The sequence below is a fragment of the Bos javanicus genome, chromosome 23 (genome assembly GCF_032452875.1).
Source record: "Bos javanicus breed banteng chromosome 23, ARS-OSU_banteng_1.0, whole genome shotgun sequence".
Classification (NCBI taxonomy): domain Eukaryota; kingdom Metazoa; phylum Chordata; class Mammalia; order Artiodactyla; family Bovidae; genus Bos; species Bos javanicus.
Window position 1 is genome coordinate 32416929 of NC_083890.1, and position 18973 is coordinate 32435901.

The 18973-nt window shown below is 38.8% G+C and overlaps 2 protein-coding genes across 15 annotated transcripts in view; one reads left to right on the top strand and one right to left on the bottom strand.

Moving 5' to 3' along the window:
- The window catches only part of SLC17A1 (solute carrier family 17 member 1), a 239049-nt gene that overhangs the window by 53979 nt on the left and 166097 nt on the right, over positions 1–18973 (top strand). For 3 of the 12 annotated variants that reach the window (XM_061399296.1, XM_061399297.1, XM_061399302.1), the window contains one exon: positions 951–1200. The exons of 8 other annotated variants lie outside the window; for them this stretch is intronic. The gene's annotated coding sequence lies outside the window, so the exon portion shown is untranslated. Of the gene's footprint in view, positions 1–950; positions 1201–18973 lie in introns of those variants that run through there. One more of the 12 variants, XM_061399299.1, reaches the window with a different exon arrangement.
- Positions 1–18973, bottom strand: part of SLC17A4 (solute carrier family 17 member 4) — a 36480-nt gene that overhangs the window by 3815 nt on the left and 13692 nt on the right. For all 3 annotated transcript variants that reach the window (XM_061399287.1, XM_061399289.1, XM_061399288.1), the window contains 9 exons: positions 16487–16692; positions 15712–15945; positions 15543–15630; positions 14785–14871; positions 12332–12450; positions 12045–12206; positions 1753–1885; positions 1512–1659; positions 593–683 (listed from right to left, as the gene is read on the bottom strand). In XM_061399287.1, the coding sequence (XP_061255271.1) occupies positions 593–683; positions 1512–1659; positions 1753–1885; positions 12045–12206; positions 12332–12450; positions 14785–14871; positions 15543–15630; positions 15712–15945; positions 16487–16692 (1268 nt within the window). The remainder of the gene's footprint in view (positions 1–592; positions 684–1511; positions 1660–1752; positions 1886–12044; positions 12207–12331; positions 12451–14784; positions 14872–15542; positions 15631–15711; positions 15946–16486; positions 16693–18973) is intronic.

Genomic DNA, 18973 nt, shown 5'->3' on the forward strand with positions numbered 1-18973 from the left:
TACCAAGTCTGAGTCATATGAAGTTGTCATCAGATAAATTTGTTTATTCTGACAACTTTAAATGCACTTCCCGGGACAGAAGGTTGTATGAGTGTAAAAACACTATGTAAGCAATACTGGGCAGAGGAATTGGTATACTAACCACTGGTGAACATATGTGTAAGGTGCAGATTGCTATTTCACTCTGTCATCTACTCAGCATCTTGCTCATTTTTTCTATAAATATTTGTTGGGTTCCTACACAGGATGACCAACTCTTTCCGTATTGCCTGGAACTTTCAAGGTTTTAGCATTAACAGCTTCACATCCCAGGAAAGCCCTCAGCCCCAGGCAAATCAGAATGTTGGCTATTCTATACTTTACAAGAAATGCTGTGATTATTCCTAGAAAATTTGATGATTAGCATGAGAAACTCATCTTCTAACAACTCATAAAGCATAAACTCATACAGTGGAGCATTCTCCTTCACTTCATACCCTGAACATGTGGTGATTTCTCTGCATGAGATAAGCCTAGGATGAGAATGAGAGGCTGGGTGACCTTTCTAGGTGACTCTTGTGACTATCATCATCATCAGAACATTTTACCTTACCTGACTGATCAAAAATCCATTGACCGTGGGAGAAATGGCTCCTGCCAGGTAAGAAGAGATCTGTGATAGTGCCCTGAGTAAGGCACTGTACCTGGAGAAAGCAATATTCCTGTGTAAGCATACAGTTCATATCAGCTGATCTGTTGCAACTCTGTGTTTATCTGGGGATTCCTGGGGCTGTGTTGGTCCTTAGTCAAACCTGAGTGAAATGTACTGACTAGTGATGCATATAATCCAGTGCCAGGATCTGGGATTTCCAGGGGGGTATAAAGTGTACTAACTTGTCAACATTCTTTATACCAAATGCACAAATTGATGGTTGGCACCTACTTTATATGTTCTCTTGGCTTCTGCTAAGAAGCCTTGTTTTTAGGTATAAAAGATCTCTCATTGGATGAGACATTGGCTCCCCTAAGACCAAGGTATCTCCCATGTAATTTGATGGTTCATTATCTGAAGATGAAGTGTGTCCTGTTGACTGTGAACTGTCCGTGGATGGTCCCTGGGAGCTACATTTGGAAGTCTCAGTCATCTCTGATATTTCCTATATCAGACGTAAATGTTTCTCCTGCTATCCTCTACCTATATTAAAGGCTTACATAAGCATACCCTCTGAAGTTTATGAGTCCTTTCAGTGACCCAGTCCTGTGTAACTGCTGCATTTCCCAACAGAAAGAGATTGGCATGAGTCTCCCACAGTTGAACTGTGAGTACAGCCACTGACTCCTGTTTTCATCTGGAAAAACTAATTTAATAGTGGTTGACGAGCTTTGGGTCCCTTCCAGGAGTTATTTGGATGAGGATTGGTGCTGAAATTTCCTATGACCCATAGTACATGTCACATTTTACTCGTGTGTGTCAGAGCAGATTACTGGATTTGAACTGAACTTCTGTGAGGATCAGGCAAAGGGATCCCTACCGAGGAGCAATATCCACAAAGTTGACAAGGGCTCCTGATTGGGCGAAGCTTTTGATGGCAGAAGATATTGTCAAGAAGGCTATGGTGGTGCTGAAGCTGGATCTAACCCAGTAAACAGATGTGAAGAGCACAGCTGGGAAGAGAACCCCTGGGGCAAAAGAACAAAGAGTGAATAGGAAGCTTCCCTGAGCGGATGTGGAAGCTTCCCACATCCACCCCCTTTATCCACCTCAGTTCTTACCTATAGCAGTGAAGAGTTTCCTGATGGTATTGAGTCTGAGGATTTTTCTGGAGAGGAGAAAATCTGCCAGTAGACCTCCAGGGACAACACAGATACAGGCAGAAGCAAATGGCAGGGCTGACAGTATCCCACTCTGAGAACCAAAACTGAGGTGAAGTGCATGCCTCACTACAGCCACCATGACATAGATTGATCCCTGGGTGGATTGTCTACATCTATAGCTTTTCTTGTATATACATAGCACCTTTAATAAAAACTTAAGTTACTGGAATGATCCAATATAATTTTAGTGTCTGAGGAAAAATATACATTAAGTTCAGTTTGAAAAAAATGGACTAATGTCATATATAAGGATCTTGTGGAAATAGATATTAAAAAGAACAAAAGCTAAGTAGAAAAATAGTCCAACGGTATGAAAGACAAGTCACATAAAAAAAAAAAAAAGTGATTCCTAAATGTATTAAAAGGTAACCAACCTCATAATAGTAAAACTACTGTGAGATAAATTTTGTCAAATTGGCAAGAGTGCAACAGTTTTTTGACATGATCTGTGGTGATGCCAAGAGGAATTAGGCACTTCCAAATATTAATGCCCCATGGAAGGCAATTTGTTAATAAATATAAAAGTTTATAGAGGAGGGAGATCAAGAAGGTAGAGTAAGAGGATGCAAAGCTTACCTCCCCGTGAACACATCAAAAATACATCTACATGTGGAAAAATTCTCACTAAAAACAAACTGGAGACTGGCAGAAAGACTGTTATCCAACCAACACTGTAAGAAAGATCCACACGGAATTGGGTAGAAATGAAGAGAAGTGATCGGATCAGGATTTGCATCCTTAGGAGGGTACACAGAAGAGGGAGAATTACACAGGTTCAGAGATGCTCCCTGGAGAGTGAGTGGTGAGAACCACATACTGAGTGCTACACCCTGGGGTCTGACACCAATAGGACAATTCCCCTTAGCTGATATTTTGAAAAATAGTGGGATTGATAGCCGGACTATAAAAAGAAAAAGAGAAACCTAGACTCCACTTAGGAAGAGAATGCACACACTTGCTTACTCCCGAAAAAAGGCAGAAGCAGATTGAAACTGACAAGGACTCTGGCTGGTTTCCCACCACTGCATAACATACACATCAACCTGAGCAGAGCACCTGCTGCAGCCCCTCTTGCTCTCAGTGCAGCTCCACACTGAGGAGAGGGCTGCCATGCCTGAAAAGAGTATGCAGTTGTGAGGGAAAGAGGCAGCTCAGACTAAGCATAACGTCTGAACATTGCTGGTGCCTATGAAGGCAGCAGATCAGGAGTTGTCCAGGACCCTGATTGGTGCTGGGACTACCACAGCCCACACCCCAACTTATGCCAAGCACCCACTCCAGCTCCTCTTGCTCCAACACTGTTCCTCCCTGAGTGAGGGTGCCAGTGCTGGGAGTGGGGAGAGCACACACAAAAGGAATGTAACCAGATCAGACCAACCCTCAAGGCTTTTGACCCAGAAACTTGGGACCCATCCACCCACCCCCACACAAACAGTGTGGTGTTGGCTGTCAAACTGAGGAGAAGCCCTGGCTCACAACTGGCTCTTGCTATAACTCTTCTACCTCTAGTTCTACCTCCTACTCTCGTGATAGCTACCAGCAAACCATGGGGAAGAGTGACTCATGTTCAACATTGAACCTAGCTTTCCCACCAAAGACACTGGGCACAAGACTGCACAGGGATACTTCTACATAAGGACATCCCTTCAAGTTTGAGATAGGTAACTGTTTCGCTTAATTTCATAGATACAGAGAAGATTAAGCAAAATGACAGAGGAATTTAATTCAAAGGAAAGAATATGAAAATCCTTGAAAAAAACAACTAATGAAACAAATAATGTATCAGAGTTCAAATAATTAGTAATAAGAATGCTAATCTGAATTAGAAAAATAAACATAGTGAAAATTTTAATGAGATAAAAAATATTTTTAAAAAAGAGCCAGCCAGAACTAAAGAATACAATAATTGAAATTAAAAACATACTGAAAAGAATTAACAGACTAGATGATATAGATGAATGCATATGTGATCTGGAAAATAGAATAATGGAAATCAGTAATCAGAGCTGCAAAAAGAAAGAGTTTAAGAGATCTCATGATTTGTTCTACAAGAGTCCCAGAAGAAGAAGAACAAAGAGGCCAAAAATGTGTATATTTGATAAAATTGTGGCAGAAACCTTTCCAAACCTGAAGAAAGAAATATATCCAGGTATAAGAAGCACAAAGGATTCCAAACAAGATGAACCTAAACAGAGCTACACCAAGACATATTATAATCAAAGTGACAAAAATTAAAGATGAAAAGATAATTCTAAAGGCAGCAAGAGAAAAGCAGTTATATACAAGGGAACCCCTGTAAGACTATTGGCTGATTTCCTGCAGAAACTTTGCAGAAACTTCCTTTTGGTCTCAAAAGGAAGTGGCATGATGTATTTAAAGTGCTGAAAGGGGAAAACCTGCAACCAGGATACTCTACCCTGCAAGATTATCATTTAGAATTGAAGGAGAGAAAACTTCTTAGACAAGCAAAAACTAAAAGAGTTAATCAATACTAAACCTACCCAAAAAGAAATGCTAAAATGTCCTCTCTAAGTGAAAAGAAAAGGCTACAACAAGAAGTAAAAATCTATAGGAAAGCATAAGTCCCACTGGTAAAAGAAAATAGTAAAGGCTGTAGACCAACCACTTAAATAGTCTAGCATGAATATTAAAAGACAAAAAAAAAAAGAAATGTAAAATCAACTATTAAAAAAGTGAAGGGATAAGCATAAAGATGTAAAATATGAAATTTTAAAAATACAAAGCATGGAGGAAGGGAGTAAAATTGTAGATCTTTTAGAATGCATTTGAACTAAATGACTACCAGTTTAAAACAAGTAGATACAGGTAAACATACATGAGCCTTATAGTAACCACAAATCAGAAACCTACAGTAGATACAGAAGAAAAAAAAAAACATGTGAGAGAGAGAGAAAGGAACACAGGATACTACTAAAACATCAAACCACAAGGCAATAAACTAAAAATAAAGGAGTAGAAAAGAACTACAGAAACAACCAGGAAACAAGTAATAAAATGGCAATAAGTATATACCTACCAATAATCACTTTAAATGTCAATGGGCTAAATGCTCCAAACAAAAGATACAGGGCAGGTAATTGGGTTAAAAATCAAGACCCATCTGTATGCTGCCTGTAGAGACTCATTTCAGAGTTAAAAGACATATACAGATTGAAAGTGAGGGGATGAGAAAAGATATTTCATGAAAACAGCACAATAAAATGGTGGTAGCAGCACTCGTATTAGACAAAATAGACTTTAAAATAAAATCTGGAACAAAAAACCAAAGGGGATTATATAATGATAAAGGGATCAATACAAGAAGATACAACACTTTCTAACATATATGCAATAGGAGCACCTAAATATATAAAGCAAATATTAACAGACATAAAGGGAGAAATTGACCACAATACAATAATAGTATTAACACATCAGTTACATTAATGGACAGATAATTCAGACAGAAAATCAGTAAGGAAACAGTGGTCATAAATGACACAATAGACCAGCTGGGTTTACAGGACATTTCATCCAGAAACAGCAGAATACACATTGAAAAGTTGCACTTGAAAAGTTCTCCAGAATGGATCACATGTCAGGCTACAAGACAAGTTTCAACAAATTTAACAGGATAGAAAATTATATCAAGCGTTTTTCCCAACCACAATTGTATGAAACTAGAAATCAATTATAAGAAGAAAAAATAGGAAAAACAAACGTGGAGACTAAAGAACATTCTACTTTTTAAAAAAATATGTCAATGAAAAAATCAAAGAGGTAATTGGACAATACCTTGAGGCAAATGAAAATGGAACCACAATACTCCAAAATCTATGAGATGCAGCAAAAGCAATTCTAAGAAAACAATGAAAACACAACTCAAAACCTATGGGATGCAGCCAAAGCAGTTCTAAGAGGGAAGTTTATAGCAATAAAATCCTACCTCAAGAAACAAGAAAAACATCTAATAGACAACCTAACTTTACACCTAAAACAACTGGAAAAAGAACAAAAAAAAAAACCCAAATTAATAGAAGGAATGAAATCATAAAGATCCAAGCAGAAATAAACGAAAGAAAAAATGCTAAAGATTAATAAAACTAAAATGTTCTTTGAGAAGATAAAATTGACAAACCTTTGGCCAGACTCACCAAGAAAAAAAGAATCACATCAAAATTAGAAATGAAAAAGGAAAGGTTACAACAGACAATGCAGAATTACAAAGGATTATAAGAAACTATTATGAACAACTATATGGCAATAAAATGGATAACCTGGAAGAAATGGACAGATGGACAGATTCTTAGAAAAGTTCAATCTTCCAAGACTGAATCAGGAAGTAATAGAAATTATCAACAACCCAACTACAAGCACTGAAATTGAAGCTGTGGTCAAAAATCTCCCAAAAAAGAAAATCCCAGGACCAGATGGCTTCACAGAATTCTATCAAACATTTAGAAAAGAGTTAATGTCTACCCTTCTAAAACTGTTTCAAAAAATTTCAAAGGAAGGAACACTTCCAACTCATTCTACAAGGCCACCATCACCCTGATATCAAAACCAGACAAAGACAACACAAAAAAAGAAAACTACAGGCCAATGTCAGTGATGAACATAGATACAAAAATCCTCAACATCACCCTGATATCAAAACCAGACAAAGACAACACAAAAAAAGAAAACTACAGGCCAATGTCAGTGATGAACATAGATACAAAAATCCTCAACAAAATTTTGGCAAACAGAATTCAGCAACACATAAAAAAGCTCATACACCGTAATCAAATCCCTGGGTTTATTCCAGGGATGCAAGGATTATTCAAAATATGCAAATCAATCAATGCGATACACCACATTAACAAATTGAAGGATTAAAAACCATATGATAATAGATGCAGAAAAAGCCTTTGAAAAAACTCAGCACCCATTTATGATTAAAACTCTTCAAAAAATGGGCATAGAAGGAACCTGCCTCAACATAGTAAAGGCCATTTATGATAGTATTGTAGCAGTAGTGAAAGTCACTCAGTCGTGTCCAACTCTTGCGACCCCATGGACTGTAGCCCACCAGGTTCCTCTGTCCATGGAATTCTCCAGGCAAGAATACTGGAGTGGGTTGCTATTTCCTTCTCCAGGGGATCTTTCTGATCCAAGAATCAAATCCATGTCTCCTGCATTGCAGGCAGATTCTTTACCAACTGAGCTAGGAGAGAAGCCCTATATATGATAAGCCTATAGCAAACATTATTCTCAATGGTGGAAAACTGAAAGCATTCTCCCTAAAATCAGAAACAAGACAAGGGTGTCCACTTTCACCACTGTTTTTCAACATAGTTCTGGAAGTCCTAGCTACAGCAATCAGAGAAGAAAAAGAAAAGGAATCCAGATTGGAAAAGAAGAAGTAAATCTCTCACTGTTTGCAGATGACATAGAAAACCCTAAAGATAGTATCAGAAAATACTAGAGCTAATCAGTGAATTTAGCAAAGTTGCAGGATACAAAATCAATGCACAGAAATCATTTGCATCTTTATATACTAACAATGAAAATTAGAGAAATTAAGGAAAAAATCCTATTCACCATTGCAACAAAAAGATATCTAGGAATAAACTTACCTAAGGAGAAAAAAGAACTGTACACAGAAAATTATAAGACACTAATGAAAGAAATCAAAGATGACATAAACTGATGGAGAGATATTCCATGTTCCTGGATAGGAAGAATCAACATTGTGAAAATGACTATACTACCAAACAATCTACAGATTTAGTGCGATCCCTATCAAATTGCCAATGACATTTTTCACAGAACTAGAACAAAAAATTTCACAATTCATATGGAAACACAAAAGACCCCTAATAGCCAAAGAAGTCTTGAGAAAGAAGAATGGAGCTGGAGGAAATCAACTTTCCTGAGTTCAGATTATACTACAAAGCTATAGTCATCAAGACAGTAGGGTACTGGCACAAAAACAGAAATATAGACCAATGGAACAAGATAGAAAGCCCAGAAATAAACCCATGCACCTATGGGTACCTTATTTTTGACAAAGGAGTCAAGAACATACAATGGGGCAAAGACAGCCTCTTCAATAAATGGTGCTGGGAAAACTAGACCGCTATATGTAAAAGAATGAAATTAGAACACGTCCTAACACCATACACAAAGGTAAACTCAAAATGGATTAAAGACCTAAATGTAAACCAGAAACTAGAAAACTACTAGAGGAAAACATAGGCAGAAGACTTGATGGCATAAATCAAAGCAAGATCCTCTATGACCCACCTCCTAGAGTAATGGAAATAAAAACAAAAGTAAACAAGTGAGACCTGATTAAACGTAAAAGCTTTTGCACAGCAAAGGAAACTATAAGCAAGGTGAAAAGACAACCCTCAGAATGGGAGAAAACAATAGCAAATGAAACAACTGACAAAGGATTAATTTCCAAAATATACAAGCAGCTCATATAACTCAATGCCAGAAAAACAAACAACCCAGTCAAAAAGTGGGGGAAACACCTAAACAGACATTTCTCCAAAGAAGACAAACAGATGGCTAACAAACCCATGGAAAGATGCTTAACATCACTCATTATTAGAGAAATGCAAATCAAAACTACAATGAGATCACCTCACACCAGTCAAAATGGCCATCATCAAAAAGTCTGCAAACAATAAATGCTGGAGAGGGTGTGGAGAAAAGGGAATGCTCTTGCACTGTTGGTGGGAATGTAAATTGATACAGCCACTATGGAAGACGGTATGGAGATTCCTTAAAAAACTAGGAATAAAACCACCATATGACCCAGCAATCCCACTCCTAGGAATATGCCCTCAGGAAACCAAAATTGAAAAAGACACATGTATCCCATTGTTCATTGCAGCACTACTTACAATAGCTATAACATGGAAGCAGCCTAGATGCCCATCAACAGATGAATGGATAAAGAAGTTGTAGTACATATACACAATGGAATATTGCTGCTGCTGCTAAGTCGCTTCAGTCGTGTCCGACTCTGTGCGACCCCATAGACAGCAGCCCACCAGGCTGCCCCGTCCCTGGGATTCTCCAGGCAAGAACACTGGAGTGGGTTGCCATTTCCTTCTCCAATGCATGAAAGTGAAAAGTTAAAGTGAAGTCACTCAGTCGTGTTCGACTCTTAGCAACCTCATGGACTGCAGCCTACCAGGCTCCTCAGTCCATGGGATTTTCCAGGCAAGAGTACTGGAGTGGGGTGCCATTGCCTTCTCTGAATGGAATATTACTCAGCCATAAAAAGGAACACCTTTGAGTCAGTTCTAATGAGGTGAATGAACCTAGAACCTATTACACAGAGTGAAGTAAGTCAGAAAGAGAAAGATAAATATCGTATTCTAATGCACATATACAGAATCTAGAAAAATGGTACTGAAGAATTTCCTTACAGGGCAGCAATGGAGAAACAGAGGATAGACTTATGGACATGGGGAGAAGGGAGGAGAGGGTGAGATGTATGGAAAGAGTAACATGGAAACTTACATTACCTTATGTAAAATACATAGCCAACGGAAATTTGCTGTATGGCTCAGGAAACTCAAACCCGGGCTCTGTATCAACCTAGAGGGATGGGGAGGGAGATGGGAGGGAGGTTCAAAAGGGAGGGGATATATGTATACCTATGGCTGATTCATGTTGAGATTTGACAGAAAACAATAAAATTATGTAAAGCATTTATCCTTCAAGGGAAAAAAAATAGTTCTAAGAGCAAAGTTTATGGCAATACAGGCCTTTCTCAAGAAAAATCTCAAAATCTGGTATTTGAAACAACAAAAAGTGTCCAGAGTCAGCAGAAGGAAGGAAATAATAAAAATAAAAAAGGAAATAAAATATAGATCAGAAATAAATAGCTATAGAAAAGACCTGTGAAACCAAAAGTTGGTTTTTCCAAAGGATAAAGAGCCACGATTACCAAGAAGAAAAGAGAGAGGACCCAAATAAAATAAGAAATCAAAGAGGAAAAATAACACTCAATACCATAAATACAAAAAAAAAAAAATGAATACAATGAACAGTTATATGCCAACAATGTGGACAATCTAGAAGAAATAGATACATTTCTAGAAACATACATGACTGAACTAGGAATAGACAATCTGAACAGACCAATCAGTAGTGATGAAATTGAATTTGTAATTAAAATAATAAATTCCAAGTAACAAAAGTCCAGGACAAAATGGCTTCACAGGGGAGTTCTATCAAACATATGAAGAAGAGCTCATGCCTACCTTTTTCAAACTATTCAAAAAAAAAATGGAAGTGGGGGGAACACTCCCAAATTCATCCTATGAGGTCACCATTACCCTATACCAAAACCAGATAAAGACCCTACAATAAAAGAAAATTACAGGCCAGTATCCTGATTAATATAGAAGAAAATACCCTAAACAAAATATTAACATACCAAATTTGATGATATATAAAAAGAATCATACCCAATGATCAAGTAAGATTTATTCCAGGAATACAAGGATGGGTCAGTATTCACAAATAAATCAATGTGAGACATCATGTTAACAAAAGGAATGGTAAAAATCACATAATCAATAGATGCAGAATAAAAGCATTTGACAGTTTAATAGCCATTCATGATAAAAATTCTCATCAAAATTGGGACATACCTCAATCGAAGGCTGAGAAAACAGGGCAGTTTGGGGACAGGAATGAGAGTAAGATTTTTCACCATATCTTTTTATATATTTTTGTAAATGTTATAATTTCAATTCCTAAATCAAAATGTTATTAAAGAAAATGCAAAATCCTTTGTTGTACATAATCCAGACAATGAAAAGGATCTCACTGTCAAATGGTCCAAGATGTTTATTTTACAAATGAGTAAACCAAAGCCTGGAGAAGGAAATGGCAACCCACTCCAGTATTCTTGCCTGGGAAATTCCATGGACAGAGGAGCCTTCCCAACTATAGTCCATGAGGTGGCAAAGAGTCAGGCACAACAAAGAGTGGGCAAAGAGTTCTAGTGACAAAAACAATAGCAAACCAGGATCATCAAGGTTAAGAGAAAAATACCCTGGGACCAATGGGACTCAAGACCTCTTGATTTCTCAAGCTGGGGAAACCCTACCGTCTGTCTCAACTTGCCCTTCTAATCATTCCCTCATTACCCTGTTCCTCAGCCTTGGCTTCTGAGATTAAAGAGCCTACCCCACTTCACACCAGGGACCAGTCACTTCCAACAGTCGGCCTCAGGGTGTCTAGCTCTCAGCACTGGCATCCTGCTAGTCTAGACCTCCTGTCTCCTGATTCCTTTGCCTAGCATTCTGGTATCAATTACCTGCTGCTGGCCCCCACTTCCTCCTTTGGGAAGACCCATAGCTACTCTGTCCTTGGGCTTTCTGATCTCAGTACCTCCAGACTGTTTGCATGTATGCTCTCTAGACTCTGACCTTGGAAAAGGTCAGTTCTTTGTTGACCACTTAGCATGGTTTCACCAGATGAGCCCCACTTTTTGTACAAAGGATAAGAATGAAACACTAATTCAGTGACCTAGTGAAGTATCACTAACAAGCTAGAAGATGATACACCCTTTACCACTTTCAAGACACTCAGATGGCAGGAATTGATAGGCTCTTTTCAGCCATTCAGAGCATCTGTTCACTTTGTGAAAATGTGTACAGAAAAAGAAAATGTGTACATATTGTATAGACAGCTGTACACATGTGCAGCTTTCACACTTTTCTTTATATATGTTACACTGGAATAAAATGTTTTTCTAAAAAAACATTTTCCACAAGTTTTTGGTACAAGTCCTATTTGGAACTTTATGTCCTTTTAATGTCATAACATTGTTTATGCTTCTCTGTCACAGTCTTCTCAGAGGCAAATTTTTATTGTTTTATCACTTATGCTGCCAGCAGAATGTCTTGTTTGCAAATGTTGATTGGATTGAACATAAAAATTTCTGCATAGGTCCCTTAAAAAATATGCTGTTCTATGAATGCCAAGTTGACCTAGAGCCATACCATTCTGCGCCCAATAAGCAGTAGGACACATTGAGTTGAATCAGAATTCAAGTGAATCAGGTATCATTTCCTCCATGAAGACCCTTGGCCTAAACTTGTGACTGTAGGAGAGAGAAGAAGGGATTATATATAAAGCAACAGAAGAACAGAATGAGTTTTCTCCATACTTACATCTCTGATATTAGCTTGAAGTACAGAGGTGATGAATGTTGGTAAGAATGACGTCAGGACAAAAAAATGCCAGTAATCACTGAAGTAAAAGATGAGAATGCTCCAAAGTGGTAGTGATTTGATCATAGCTTTAGTGGGAAGAGACCAGCCTGGTGGAGAACCCTGGAAGAAAGTACATGTCAATATCAGATATGTATCTGAAGATCAAAGCTCTGCTCTACTGAAGTCTTCACCACTGAGACATCCAGACAGACATGGGGAAATGGCAGAGGAGTTCCCCAGTGTACCTCTTGAGCCAGTGAACAGACGATATATTCCTTCTCTTTAGTGCTAATAAATGGATGACTCACAGGGTCATCATAAATGACAGCAAACCAGAGAAAAGAACAGACACAGCCAATTCCACCTTTAAAAGGAAAAAAAAAAAAAAAGGTTCTACTTAGCACAGAATTGGACTTCTATCAGTTTGATTCTGCCTTGAGATGATTCCTGTGGTTAGCATAATGGCCCCATACTCCCCTCCTTCCTGCACGTATCCCTTACATAGGCTTATCATAGATTGAGGGTACTTCCTTACCACTTGACTTTTGTCTTGGCCATGTAACTTGCTTTTACCAGTGGCATGGGGCAATTCAGAGGCTAGGCTTTAAGAAGCACTGTATTTTTTCACTTGTCCTCTTGTGCCTTAGCCATTGGCATGGGAAGAACATGCTCCAGCTCGTCCACTCTCTAACGCAGATGAGAGACACAGAGAGCAGACCTGCCGAGCTGTCCCACAAAACTAAGAGACTAAGTGCTGGTTGTTTAAAATCCCTGAGTTTGGGGAGGTTTTGAAATGCACCAGTAGTAAGGCTGTACATTGCTGCTAAAAGTTATTAGTGTGTTCAACCCATGTGCTTGAAAATGCCCTCACTGTTGAAGTTACCAGTCGGCATCCCCCCTGCTAGTCACGCTTCACAAAGTTTATGTTTTATTAAATCTTTTCTTATTTCTCTCTAACACCTAATGGTTAGCAGCAGTATATACAGTATATATGCAGCTGATTGCCCAGGTAATTTCTGGATATAGAATGAAATTAATCCTCAGCAAAGAAATTGTTTAATATATACATTATTACAGTGTTGGACAACTCAACTTTATTAGTATTGAGTGGAAACATTCATTCCCTTTTTAGAATCTTCTTCTCTTCACTTGTTAGCTTGTTGTTTATACAGTCCTTCCCAAATATAGAACAGCCACCATATACCAGGCATTTTGCTACATGTTGAGAATATGAGTATAAAGACATGATCATGTCATCAAGGAACTTAAAAGCAAGAGGGGAGGGGAGTGAGAGAGATGAAAATTAGCACTGTTGCACGTTGAGGATGGAGGATGTTAACATTGATTCAGTAATATTTAGTGAGTTCTTATTTTGTGTATATTATTTACCTTTTCCCAAAACCAGGAGCACAGTAAGTCTCTCTCATTCCCTGAAAATTTTGTAACCTGCCCTTCTGAAAGTTTCCATGACAGAGTCTTTGAAGGCTGATATGCTATAGTATAGTAAACAATCTTCATACACTTTTATTCTCAGCAGAATTACTGACCTGATGTTATAAGAATCCTGGATCTAAGACTATTATACTCTAATGAAAACACCAATGAGACCAGTAAGTTCCACTGGAATCAGGCAGTTTGCAGATGGGATTACAGAGAATGTTTCAAAAATCAAACAAACACAAAGATTAGCTGAAAGCTTTTGGGAAGATTTCACACAGAGCTGGGTAAAGGCAAACTAGTATGGTAGAATGTCACCTCTGGAACACTGTGATCTTCAGAAACTTTCCCAACATCTCTATATGATTGTCCATTCCTGAGCCTCACATGATCTGCTCTGTCCTGCAGCCTCTACTGATTGACTCTCTACTCCAATCAGTATTTTACCTAAGATGACATCATATTGGGTTTCCCAGGTGGCAGAGATAAAGAATCTGCCTGCCAATGCAGGAGACACGGAGTTTAACCCCTGTCGGGCAGATCCCCTAGAGAAGGAAATGACAACCCACTCTTGTATTCTTGCCTGGGAAATCCCATGGACAGAGGAGCCTGGCAGGCTACAGTCCATGGGGTCACAAAGAGTCTGACACACCTGAGGATGCACGAAGGTCAAATTCCCATAATTTTCTGGTTGTAATAATAGAAATTTAAAAGAATGTATTGAATACATTTTTGTTGTTTAGTTGCTAAGTCGTGTTCGACTCTTTTGCAACTCCATGGACTGTAGCCCACCGGGCTCCTCTGTCCATGGAATTTCCCAAGCAGGAATACTGGAATGGGTTGCCATTTTCTTCTCCAGGGGATCTTCCTGATCCAAGGATTGAACCCATGTCTCCTGCATTGGCAGGCAGATTCTTTACCACTGAACAACTGAGGAAGCATTAAATAAACAGCATAACTAAAAATATAATCTCACTAAGATTACATATGCAGCATTTTATGAAAGAAATCCCTCTGAGGTCCTTTGTGGGTGCAATTTAGAAGCAGGAAGGAACATTATGATGCCTTTAAACTCATCAGGTTATTCTAGCTCTACACTCAGGATATTAAAACTTAAATGTCACTTGCAAGATTCACCACATGATTAGCTCTGAACATTATCTACTAGGATTTGGTTAACCATAGATGACCTACATCACAGAAATGTCCAGCAGTCTCGGTCATAAAACAAAATTCTGAGATTTGAAAAGCACAAACTCACCAAAGATATAGAAGACACAAGGCCATCCTATAGTCTGGCAGAGGTAACCACCGACAAGGAAGATGATGAAGCAGCCCAGCACTGACCCTAAATAGAAGATGTGAGGATGTTCTGGGTGAGAAGGTCAGACTCGAGACTCTATGTGCTTCCTATAGACCAATGTCAATACAAAGCTAAGCTATAACCCAGGCTACCTAAGTTAGATTCTGCTCCTTCACTCAGTAGCTGTGTGATTCTGGAAAAGTCATCAGTCTGTTTGTGTCTCTTATTCCCTTATGTGTGAAATGGAAAATAATTATATGTTACTGAGTTGCAAAATTGCTTTGAGACTAAAATGAAATTAAAAGCACTTGCAAGAATGTTTGGTGCCCAGGAAGCATTTGGTTATGATCAAGAAAGATAGGATAGTTTAGGTTAGCTCCTGTAAAGCAGGGAGACAGAGTACTTAGGGTGTAAGGTTTGATAGGCTGTGGCAGAGTACACTTGGACAGAGCATAGTGAAAGTTGCTAAAAAGTCATGTCCAACTCTGTCCAGTCCACCCAATGCTGTGTAAGTGTCCAACTCTTTGCAACCCCATGGACTATACAGTCCATGGAATTCTCTAGGCCAGAATACCAGAGTGTGTAGTCTTTCCCTTCTTCAGGGGATCTTCCCAACCCAGGGATCGAACCCAGGTCTCCCACATTGCAGGCAGATTCTTTACCAGCTTAGCCACAAGAGACAGAGTATACAAGGTGATAATTACGGTATCAATTACCTGCTACAGCAATGGTGATGAGTTGACTCCTTTCTTGTGGTGGAGCCCATCTAGCCCAGATTGAATACTGACTTGTTAATAACACAACCTGAAACAAAAAGTTAATTCTTGGCTATCTGAGGTCATTTTAGAACCTAATTCTATGTGTACTTAGAAAAGGTCCTGGTACCTGAACTATGCCTTGGATGACCCGTAGGACAATGAGCACAGTCACTCCAGTATCAGCTGCTAGTGGAGTGAAGAGGGCCAGGACTGAGGTAATAAACATGCAGGTACCAGACAAATACCTGGTTCCAAATACTTCAGCCATATAGCTACTGGGAATTGGAGCCAAGAATGAGCCGTAGTTGAGTGAGCTGAGGATGACCCCCTGAATTTCAGGACTCCAGTCATACACAGCAGCCTAGATGACAAAGAGAAACTCACTGTTTGACTGGAGACTCAACAGTTTTTATCATGAGGACTTAAGATACAAGAAAATGATTGGCAGTTCTCTTTCCTTTTACCTCTCTCCAATTCCTCAATCTACCAATTTTATCAGTAAAACCTATGCCCAATATACTGTTTCCCTTACTCACTTTCCCCAGCTACACAATTAAGTGAGAACCTGCAAAGAAAGAAAACTTACAAAGAAGAAGGCATTACAGGCAAGGTAATAAAAAAACATGTGAAGAAAGAGAAAATAGACATAAATCTGTAGAACTTACTTTTTGGTGATTTTCATCATTGTAGGGGAAGAATTTACTTCCACTAAATGCTAAAGATCTGTTCCTTTCATTCTAACTATAATCCTTAGGTACACTTATAGACACTAGTATAAAATCTCAGATGCGTATTATGCTTTTGTATAATACGGTTCTTTGAGCATAGTATATCTTAGCACATAACTCTTTAGGTCAAAACATTTGAGTCAAAGAAAGGATCCATAGTTTCATTAAACTTACCACTGCCTTAGATTCGTTCAGAGTTTCATTCCAGTTGTCCTGGGAGTCAACGGGTGGCCTCTCTGTGGAGGCATTGGGTGAACTGGGCAGAGCTGTGTTGTTCACCATAACTGGCAAGGCAATGCTCATGTTCATTTGTTGGGTGGAAATCGAAAGATTACACAGATGCAGGATAAGGGCTAGCCCATGTCGAACTGAACAAAAGCCTGAGACAAGAGGTACAGAAAGTCTTACAAAAGGGTGCTTTGTCCCACCCTTCCTAAGTCTGGATGTGGAAGAAGATTGCAGTCCGTCTGTGAAGCAGAAATGCAGAGAGAGCAGAAGTGACTCTGTCGGTGTTCAGCAAACACCTGTACCCCTTGGAGTACGGGGGTGGGGAGTGGATAACTCCATCAGAACCATTATTTAAGCAGAGACTTGAAGAATATATGGAATTGGCCAGAGCAAACAAAAGAAAGAGTTTCCTAGTCAGTGTCCTGGCATGTGCTGATGAGAGCAGAAATAGAAAGAAGTAGACTTAGGGAAAGAATTAGCTGAAAGTTGTGATTGATTGGATATGGATAGTAAGAGAGAATTTGTTGGAAATGATTCCCAAGTGCCCCACTTGGACAGCTGTGATGGCTTTCAGTACCAAATGTAACCAGGAACGTGGTAGATTAATATGTCCGGGGGCTGAGAAGAAATGAGATTTGAAAGGAAGGTTAGTTAGACCATAGATGTATTTAAACATTATCTTGGTACTATAATCCAGGCTTGCACATAATTTGCCGGTGATCCATGAGAACTCTGAGGTTATCCCTGGGGTTGAGTCCAGATACATTAGTTTGACAACAGCTGATAGAATTGATTCACTATCCCTGGAGAGAAATCCCAGAGGCATGATGTGTGATCACTGTCCTTGGGGCAGGTGGATGCCCCATTTCCTGGCTCCTGCAAGGGAGCAAACAGTTGGGGTGGCCAGCACTGTCCCCAGTTGTGTAGCAATACTCTTGTTAGGTTCCAGGAATTGACAGATCCCCACCTTTGGTTTAACTCTGGCAGCATTTAGTTGAAACTCTCCCCTCCCCCATCCACAAAATTTATACTAGAATTTTGATCAATATCATATTGATATGGCAGATTAAGAGGGATTGCTGTATTTATAGTATTGCCTTCTCTTAGCCCACAGCAGAGATGGCTCCCCATGTATTCAAGTTCTTTTCTTTGTGCTAAGGTAGAATTTTATAATTAATCTTTAGTTAAGTCACAAGCTTTTTTAAAATACTTTTCTGTAGTTTCTTAACTGAGTCATTTTCCCCTGTCATTTTCACCCTCTCCCACTTAGATTTAGACAAGAAAATCAAACACATACAGAGGTTATGTACAAAAAAATGGGAAAAAATAGATGATTGTTTTTCCCATTTTATTCTATTGCATAATTTTATTCACTGGCAGTTTCTAAACACCGGTAAATAGGAATGGTGAAAATGGGCAGTCATGCAGTACCTGAATCTACTATTAGGAATACTTCTTACTTTACTTATTAGGTATGTTGCTAGGTGGTGGTAGGAATTATGCTTTTATTGTATTAAGCTATCCTATTTTTATTTTTATGAGAATGTAATGTTTGATCAACTGTATTTTAATCATAGAGCCAGACTCCTGGATCTGCTTTCTTTACAGCTGTGTGTTCTTGGGCAAGTCTCTGAACTCTTGTGGCTTCAATTATTTCACCTGTAAATTAAGGTTAACAATAGAGACTCAAGGTGCTGTGATGAGATTTTAAAGTTTATATAAGTTCCTTATTGAAGAAAAAAATGGCAACCCACTCCAGTATTCTTGCCTGGGAAATTCCATGGATAGAAGTGCCTGGCGAGCCTCAATCCATGGGGTCACAAGAGTCGGGCATGACTTAGCTACTAAACAAAAACAGCAACAGCAATATAAATTCATTACAGTTATTAGTATTCAAGTGGCCATATATTCTTAGAATGACCTCTTCTTAATAGGCTGTTTTAATGAAAACACATGATTTATTTTGTGACTATTTTAGCTGGAGTTTTACATTAGCATATATAACTGAGCTTAATTTGTAGTTTGTGAATGTGTGTGTATGTGATTTTTTGCCATGCTAGCTTTGTAAAGAAAGGAAGTTTTAAGCTTTCCATCTCAATCTGTGATCTGAAGTATTTTAAATACATAGTCATTTTCTATTTTCTTAATATTTTTTTTTTTTATTACAGAACAGTTTCAGACAGAGTTATTGAGCTCCTGTAGACCTCATTGGAGAAGGAAATGGCAACCCACTCCAGTGTTCTTGCCTGGAGAATCCCAGGGACAAGGGAGCCCAGTGGGCTGCCATCTCTGGGGTCACACAGAGTCAGACACGACTGAAGTGACGCAGCAGCACAGCAGCAGACCTCACACCATTTCCCCTATTATTAACATCTTAAATTGGTATGGCACAGTTGTCACAATTAATGAACCTACATTAATTAGTATTATTAG